At 71.9% G+C, this 8,078-nt stretch overlaps 2 protein-coding genes across 3 annotated transcripts; both read right to left on the bottom strand.

Moving 5' to 3' along the window:
- Positions 1-103: 103 nt before the first annotated feature.
- LOC112976968 (vascular cell adhesion protein 1-like) lies at positions 104-2,377 on the bottom strand. Its single transcript, XM_026088760.1, has 5 exons — positions 2,216-2,377; positions 1,892-1,969; positions 1,165-1,428; positions 708-1,001; positions 104-566 (listed from the first exon to the last, which is right to left on the bottom strand). The coding sequence occupies exons 2-5, from the start codon at positions 1,947-1,949 to the stop codon at positions 154-156; spliced, it is 1,029 nt and encodes a 342-aa protein (XP_025944545.1). The 5' UTR covers positions 1,950-1,969; positions 2,216-2,377; the 3' UTR covers positions 104-153.
- Positions 2,378-2,842: 465 nt separating this feature from the next.
- Positions 2,843-5,629, bottom strand: MRPL4 (mitochondrial ribosomal protein L4). 2 transcript variants are annotated; one of them, XM_026088761.1, is made up of 9 exons: positions 5,410-5,629; positions 4,910-4,994; positions 4,544-4,706; positions 4,365-4,416; positions 4,111-4,228; positions 3,896-4,002; positions 3,564-3,673; positions 3,296-3,366; positions 2,843-3,130 (listed from the first exon to the last, which is right to left on the bottom strand). In XM_026088761.1, the coding sequence occupies exons 1-9, from the start codon at positions 5,533-5,535 to the stop codon at positions 2,985-2,987; spliced, it is 978 nt and encodes a 325-aa protein (XP_025944546.1). In that variant the 5' UTR covers positions 5,536-5,629; the 3' UTR covers positions 2,843-2,984. The 2 variants fall into 2 exon arrangements, with proteins under 2 accessions (XP_025944546.1, XP_025944548.1); XM_026088763.1 differs by having other exon boundaries at positions 5,473-5,628.
- Between the last annotated feature and the right edge of the window lie 2,449 nt (positions 5,630-8,078).

The following is an 8,078-nucleotide window of genomic DNA, read 5'->3' as shown; positions in this document are numbered from 1 at the left end:
GGGGTTGGCACAGCCCCGAGCAAGCAGGGACGTGGGCGCAGGCGGTGCTGCGCAGGGGGCACAGCGGGGCGAGCGCAGAAAACACGGAGCCTCAGAGGAGAATCTCTCTTGTTGTCTTGCACGTACAGCCCTGAGCGCGCGGCGCGGGCGRCGCTAGCCCGGCCGGGCCCCCTCCTGCATGGGTCTCCATCCGCGGGCGTGCGACAGGTACCAGAGGCCGGCGACGGCGGCCAGCGCCACGACCACGGCCAGCGCCACGGCCACGGGCACCAGCGGGCTGCGGGGCGACCCTGCGGGCACCTCACCTCGGAACCCCACGTCCGCCCGGGCGGCGCCGGCCCCGTAGCGGTTGGCGGCCAGGCAGCGGTAGGTGCCACTGTGCTGCCTCCCGGCGCCCTGCACGGCCACAGTGGCGTTCCCGTCCCGCAGCTCCAGGCTGGCGTTGGAGGGCAGCTCCCAGCGGAGCTGGGGCGGGGGGTTGCCCTGCACCCGGCACGTCACCGTGAGGTTCTCGCCGGCGGCGAAGGGGTCTGGGGTGGCCGAGACGTTCACGCCGTAGGGCGCAGCTGTGGGGAGCAGTGGCGGTCGCATGGGGGGGGGAGACCGAAGGGGGCCCCGGCATCCGGGCTTGCAGCCCCCGGTGCACCCGGGCATCCCRGGTTTTGCAGCCCCGGGAAGGAGGGAAGGAAGGGGGGGCAGCGGCTCACCCCAGACCCGCAGCGTGGCGGCGGCGCTGGCGTTGACCCAGCGCCGGCCCAGGTGCAGCAGAGCCTCGCAGGTCACCTCCTGGCCGTCCTGCTCCGGGCGCGCGGTGAAGCCGTGCACCAGCCAGGGGCGGCCGCGGGCGGTGCTCAGCGTGCGGCCCCCGGCGCTCAGCGTCAGCGTCAGCTCCAGGTCCAGCGGGCCCGGGGGCAGGAGCCRGCTGGAGACGTTGCAGGCGACGCGCGCCTCCCTGCCCGCCACCATCTCCTCGCCCAGGTCGATCTGCGGGAGTGGGAGCCCTGCGCGACAGGAGGGAGGGATGGAGGCAGCGGGGAAGGACGGGGACCCCTGGGCTCCCCCCCGCCACGGCGGTGCGAGGATCCCGGCGGGCAGAGCCGGCATCCGGCTGCTCCGCCGTCCACCGGGACCCCCGGGATGCTGCCGCCCCGCCGCGGCGCTCACTGTAGCCGTGGAGCGTGGTGACGGCGATGTCCCGCTGCTTCCCGAAGACGCCGAAGCACTGGAGGTCCAGGTGCCAGTCGGAGACGCTGGGGATGTGCAGGGACACCCAGCCGGGGCCCTGCGCCAGCATCTTCTGCACGGAGACCTCCCAGCCCAGCTGGCTGTAGTTGCCGCAGGAGCTGGTGCAGTTCAGCACGATGGAGCTGCCGAGCTCCACCGCCGGCTCCTCGGGGGAGATGGCCACGCCGCAGGGGCTGGGACGCCCTGGGGCCGGGGAGACGGCACCGGGTTGGGGCTGAGAGCTGAGCCGCGTCCCCAGCGTGCGAAGCGGGAGCCGCCAGCCCGGGATGCGGCATGACGGACCGGCGCTTCCGCGCGGCTGCCGGCGCAGCCCCCGGGGAGCTCAGCGCCATGCCCGGCCCCGCTGCGCCCCCAAAGCCACGCGGCGAGGGGCTGCCGTTGGCCCCGGCCCCCCGCCCAACCCGCTGCCCCAGCTCCTTCCGGCAGCGCCGCTTTCCCACGGTCTGCCGAGCCCTGCGGTTTTCCACCTGCAGCCGGGCAGGATCCTGGGGCCCTGGCTGGGCTCCGCAACCCCCAACGCCAGCCGCAGAGACATGGCCTGCACTTGGGGAGGCCCCGGCTTCGCCCCGGCAGCGGTGGGAAGCACCGGGAACCGCCAGGACTTCGGGGAAAGGGAGGCCCCGACTCCCCAGCCCGCCTGACTCACCTCCCGGCAAGAGGAGGCAGAGCAGAACCATCGCACGCCAGCTCTGGAGAAGATCCATTCCTGCCGGCACTGCCGAAGCTGTTGACAGCCAGCGCGGAGCCCCCGCAACAAGGAAGGGCCAGGACCGGTTGTTACCACATTTCCTCCCCTTCCTCCGCAATCACTCACCCTATTGTACCAGTTTCCCCCCCTCCCCATCTCCTGGCGTTGCCATGCTGCTCCCTCTGCACAAAGGCCGCCAGCCTCTGCCCCACGCGCCCCAGCCCTGCTCTGCTCGTGAAGCCGCTGCCAGCCCGGTGGGCCGAGGGCGTTTTCAACACCTACCCGCGCTTGCACCTGCTCTTGGCACGGCGTGCGCCGGTCAGGAGGTTACGAAGGAAAAGCCGCGCGTGCCCTCGGGTCCGCTGCGGACAGGAGCTCCCCGGAGTGGCGGCGATGCCAGCTCAGGCGCGAGCTCAGCCCACATGGAGCCGGCAAGGCCGTAAGCCACACGGAGCCCGCGCTGCGCCGAGTGCCCCGGCCCCGGGAAGGCGGCAGAGCTCTGCCCACCCTCCGCCGCAGCTTGTTTGGACTCCGGGGATTGCTCTGCGGCAGGACGCACATGATGTGTTTATTGTCCCCTTCCTCCTTGCGGCTGCAAGAGCTTCCAGGGCTGGACGGTGACCTGGAAACCCGGTTCTTTTCCTGGCCCTGACTCTCTGCCAGGGCCCTGCGAGCAGGGCTTTTCGGAAGCACCACGCACTGGAACAAGGGGGTCAGAGGCACCCGGTGCTTCAGCGGGGCCGGCAGGGCTGGCCAGCTCCGTCCTTCCCAGGGGGACCACGGATCCCTCTGCCACGGCCGCTCCTCTCGGAGCGTGGCAGCCCACACCGGTCTCACAGCTCCTGGAACTCGGGAGGAAGCAGCCACGAGAGCCAGCGCCGCACAAAGAGACCACTCCGTACACAGAGAGGCGACAGCCTGGAGACACCTCACTTTAATGGCCCGGATGGCACGTGGCGCCCCACGGGACCCCCACACGCCGTGGGGTCCAGCCTGGCCCGCTCCGAACGGTCCCGCGGGCGCCAAGCGAGGGCCCATCCGCCCGCCGGCGCTAGGGGAAGTCGCTGTAGGGCATRGAGAAGGGGTAGAGTGGTGAGTAGCGGGTGTCGTGCCACAGCAGCTTCTTCTCCAGGAAGGCCACGGTGTCCAGCGTGAGCACCAGCGTGTGGTGCTTCAGCATGCTGTGCACGTTGAGACCTGCGGGGACGTGGAGCAGGTCGGGGCCGGTCCGCCGCGCACTCCTCCCTCGGGCCGGCCCCGGAGGCTGCCGCATCTCCGCGCCAGGGCGGGGAACCCGCAGGGGAGGCGGCAGGTTGAGGGGGGCCGAGAGGGGAACAGCTCGGGCCACCGCGGAGCTCTCACCTAGCGCGGGAATCAGGGTGATGGTTTTCAGGCTGGCTGCCGCGTTTTCGATGTTCTCGGGCATCTCGTTGCTGGACGGGAGGCAAAGAGGGTAAAGGATGAGCTGGGAAGCTCTCGAAGGCGAGCGGGCTGGAGGAAAGGGAGGGAAGGGCTTCCCTCGCTGGCGGGGAGCCGCTGCCGCCGCTCCCCCAGGCAGCACCGCACATTGGGCTGCGGGACAGACACGACACGGGACGGACGTGGAGCCCGTCCCCGTGTTCACACTCACACGTCAACGATGAGCACGGACTGGCCCCAGTGCCGGTAGCGAGCGAGCTCCACCAGGTACTGGGGGTCCGCGGTTGGCATCTCCAGGCAGTCGACGATGTGCAGATTATCCTGGAAGCAGGAACACTTTGGATGCGACACCCCGTGGCCCGAAGCATCCCGGTCCCCCTTTCCATTTCGAGGGGGGTCCCCAGCTCCAAAAACGAGCCGCAGCCAGAGCTGACGGCGCCACGGGGGGGTCTCGCCCTTCCCCGGCAGGCGCCGAGGGTCCGGCTGGACGACGCCAACCCGGGCGCGGAGGCGAGGGAGAGCAGGACGCGCGGCGCCGCCTACCTGCATCAGCTTGACCGTCAGCGCCACCTTGAGCCCCATCACTCGCACCTTCATGGGCAGCATGTAGAAATAGCTGGTGGGGCCCCGCGGGCCATGGGCGATGCCCCCTGCGAGGGACCCCGGCGCGGGTCAGCACGGCAGCACCGGACGGCGCAGGGAGAGGGGAAACCCCACCCCGGACACGCCGCTCCCCGCGGGCGCCCACGGCCACTCACCGCCGCGCCACAGGGGCGAGCGGATGCTGCCCTGCCGCGACCGCCCAGTGCCCTTCTGCCGCCACGGCTTGCGGCCGCCGCCTCGCACTTCGGCCCGCGTCTTCACCTTGGCGTAGCTCTGCAAGGGGACGGAGCGCGCCCAGCTCAGGGGGGTGGCCAGACTCCCAAAACCGCCCCCTGGCACTGCGGGACGGACCCCTGCCACCACTGCAGGGTGTTTTCGCTGCCCCAGGCCTCCCCCTGCCCGCACTCACGATCCGCTTGAAGTTCTTCTGCCACATGGCGACTGTGTGCAGGATGTCAAGCCTGCGGAGAAGGGGAGGGCGTCACCAGCCCAGCGTCCCCGGCCGGGGGCGCGAGGCGGCTCTTCGGCCCCTCCGCGCGCCTCCGCGGGCCGTTCCGGGGGCTCGTTAGCGGCGCGGCGCGGCACTACCTGGGGTTCACTGCGAAGACGTCGGGGTGCAGGTCGGCCAGGCCCAGGCGCGTGTCGTCGGGGTGCCGCAGCGACTCCACCCAGGCCTGCACAGCGGTGCGGTGCGCGGGGATGGCGACGCTGCAGCCCCGCAGCACAGGTGGCCGCTCCAGGAACAGCCTCTCTGCAGGGAGGCGGCGGCCAGGAAACGTCTTTGCGGCCCCTGCTGCGCTTGTCCCTGTGCCCCAGGACCCCCCGGCCCCACATCCCTGGGGCACCCGGACCCCACTACATCGACCCCAGGCCCCAGTACCCCCCGGCCCCACATCCCTGGGGCACCCTCACCCCACTGCGTTGCCCCCCATCCCCGCAGAGGCCCCGACTCACCACTCCGGGGTGCAGCAGCGGCAACAGCGGTGGCGGCGGTGGTCGGGGCCGGGGTGTCGGGGGGCCCCGCGGGGGTGGACAGAGCCTTCGGGGGAGAGCGGGGTCGTGAGTGTGGGCACAGGCTGACCTCTCACCTCTGACCTTTGCCCTCTGACCCCCAGGCTTTTGTCACAGCCCTGCCTCCGCTGCTGCCCTCACCTCTGACCTCTGACACCACAGAGCACCTTGACCTTCAACCCCTGACCCAGGATGGCCCTGCCCTCTGACCCTGCCCCATCCCCTGAACATCACCTTGACCTTCAACCCCTGACCCCCAGCTCCCCACCTTGATACTGCCGTCACCTTTAACCCCTGACCCCTGGCAATGCTCTGACATCTGACCCTAAACATCACCCCGACCTTCGACCCCTGACCCCCAGCTCCCTGTCTTGATACTGCTGTCACCTTTAACCCCTGACCCCGGCGATGCTCTGACCTCTGACCCTGCCCCTAAGCATCACCTCGACCTTCGACCTCTGACCCCCGGCTGCCCCCGCTCCCGCCTGCTCCGGCTTCGCCCTCACGCGAGCAGTAGCGGCAGCAGCGGCCCTGGTGCAGGCCGCGGCCCGGGGCCTCGCCAGCATCATGGCGGCCTGGTCCGGTCCGGTCCGGTCCGGTCCGGTCCGGGTCGGGTCGGGTCGGGAGCGCCGGGACCGCGCGGCCGCCGCGGCGCGCGGCGATGACGTCCTCAAGGTGCGCGCGTCCTCCGGGGCGCCACTTCCGGCGGCGGAGCGGAAGCGGAAGTGTTTGTTTGTGGGAGGGGTGAGGAGTGAGCGGGAAGGCAGCGGGGAGGAGGAGGAGGGGGAGGGAGAGGGGCGGGGAGGAAGAGAAGGGGCAGGAGGGAGGCGGGAGCGGGGAGGAGGGGACAGAGGGGAGAGGGCGGGAAGGAGGAGGAGGAGAGAGGGGCGGGGAAGGGGGAGGCCAGGGAGGAAGGGGGGGCAGGTGGGAGCGGGGAGATGTGGGGGGAGGGAGGAGGAGGGAAGGGGAGAGGGAAGGGGAAGATGAGAGAGGGAAGGGAGAGGGAGGGAGGGGGAAGGAAGGAGGGGAAGGCACAGAAGAAGGAGAGAAAGGGAGGGAAGGGAAGGGAAAGGGGGAGTGAGGAGGGAGGGAGGGAGGATGCCGGGGAGACCGGAGCTGCCGGCTGTGTCCCCCCGGGGCAGAGCCTCTGCAGCGTGCGGGGCCGGAAACCGGCCGCCGATGCCTTGCTAGATAGCACCGGCGGCCTCCGGCGCCCGCTTCCTCTTCCCTGCCGGCTGCGGGCTCTGAGCTCCCGGCTCAGCTCCGGTGCCGTTCATGGGGCGCCCGGAGCTGCTCCCGGCAGGACCCCGTGTCCCCCTGCCTGCTCCGGGTGCGCAAATCCTTTCTCCGACCGGTGCCAGCCGCCCTCCAGTCTCGCTCCCCCAGGGCTCGTTCCCACTGAGCCCCGGGGAGGGTTCGTGGTGCCCTCAAGGGCGGCGGAGCTGGGCTGGGAACAGCCGTCCGGGTGCCATCCAGGCGCCGCTGCCCGTGGAAAAGCGGGAAGGCAGTTTCAGCCCCTTTGCTCCAGGGAGTGTCGCCGGGCTTGGTGCGAGCCGAGGGCGCTCCGGGGTGGCCGCTGCGGCTCCTGCCCTCCCCTGGGCCCGRCTCGGCACTCCGAGCCAGCTGCCTGGGAAAGGGGGTACTGGAGCGGGGAAGGGCCAGGGGCTCTGGCCATCCCCCCCTTTCCCAGGGCTCCTTCCCGGGACATGGGGGCAAAGGGCTGGGGGGCTCCGGCCATCTCCCCCTTTCCCAGGGCTCCTTCCCAGGACGCGGAGGCGATGGGCTGCCCGAATGCGCCAGTCCCGCCGTGGCGCCGGGCTGAGGGCAATGTTTATCCCAGTCGGATCCAGTGACCGCCGCCGTTGCGGAGTCCGGCACAGCCCGGCCGCGGATAAACATCCGTGAACTCGGCGCTGGGCCCGGGGGCGCCGGGCAGCACCGCGGGGACCCCGGGCCCTCGCGTCCGGCCACACTGGCGGGGGGAACTGCGATGGGGCCGGGGTGGGAAGGGGCTCCGCCAACAGCTGGAAACGCTTTGCCGCTGGCTCTGCCGGAGAAGCCTCCCTGGCGCGGCTGTTTCCAATTAACTCTGCTCCCAGCCAGGGCCGGAGAAACCCGAGCTCGACTCCCGCCCCGCTGGGACGCGGGGGCCGCAGTGATGGGGCGGGGGAACCCCGGCCCCTCTCCGGCACCATGGCTGGACAATGGGCGACGAGCCGGGGGGCACGACGGGACGGAGCCGGCCCCGGCTGCAAGGCCGATCCCGCCGTGGGGAAGGGGCCAGGCYGGTGCCCGGATTCGGGTCCCAGATGGCTCGGGAAGGTGCCAGCAGCTGCTGCCCACTCCAGGGCGGCGTTTCCCCGTGGATCAGGCCTGGCCGCATGTGCCTGGGTTGCCATCGTGGTTGTCGGCCTCGAGGCCGCGGGCTCTTTCCGGCTGAGCTGGTGGTGCCGCACCTGGACGCTGTGCGCTCGGCTGCGCCCGGCTCCGGAGCAGGCAGGTGGCTGGGGGCAGTGTCGGCTGCTGGGGATCTGCCGGCGCCGGTGCCCGGCCGCAGCCCCTTCCCCCCGGCCCCCCGGGCGTTCCCAGCTCCGCTGGCCGGCGGCCCGGCCCTCGGCAAACGCCTGGAAAGTCCTGGACGGGTTTCCAGGCGCGAAAAGCCCCTCGGTTTCCATCCTCCCACCTCCTGCCAAAGTGCCGGCGGGGGAGACGTTAACCCTTGCGGGGTCCCGCTGGGTCCTAGCCGTGGTCCCGCCGGGCCCGGAGCGCCGCAGACCGTCTCGCACCCGCACAGCCACGCGGCACTTTCGGTTCTCGCCGCTGGCGCAGGAAGCCGCGGGACACGTCGACGCCGCGGGCCGGAGCCGACCTCCGTCGGGGAAACCTCCGGGGCTGCCCGCGGCCCCCGGAGACACCCGGCGCCCGGGAACGCGCCCGGGCCGCGGCGCCCTTTCCTGGCACCGACGTCGCGCTCGACCCGTTTCCCCCCCTGCCCGGTACCCGCCGCTGCCGGCGCCGGGGGGCTCCGGTGCCCCAGCCCCTCCGCGGAGGGGTGCGAGCAGGGACGGAGCCCCGCGGAGGACCCGGGCGTGCGGGAGCGCCCTGCCCCGGC

Source organism: Apteryx rowi, unplaced genomic scaffold (genome assembly GCF_003343035.1).
Source record: "Apteryx rowi isolate R43461 unplaced genomic scaffold, aptRow1 scaffold_782, whole genome shotgun sequence".
Classification (NCBI taxonomy): domain Eukaryota; kingdom Metazoa; phylum Chordata; class Aves; order Apterygiformes; family Apterygidae; genus Apteryx; species Apteryx rowi.
This window is presented reverse-complemented; position numbering and strand designations above follow the sequence as displayed.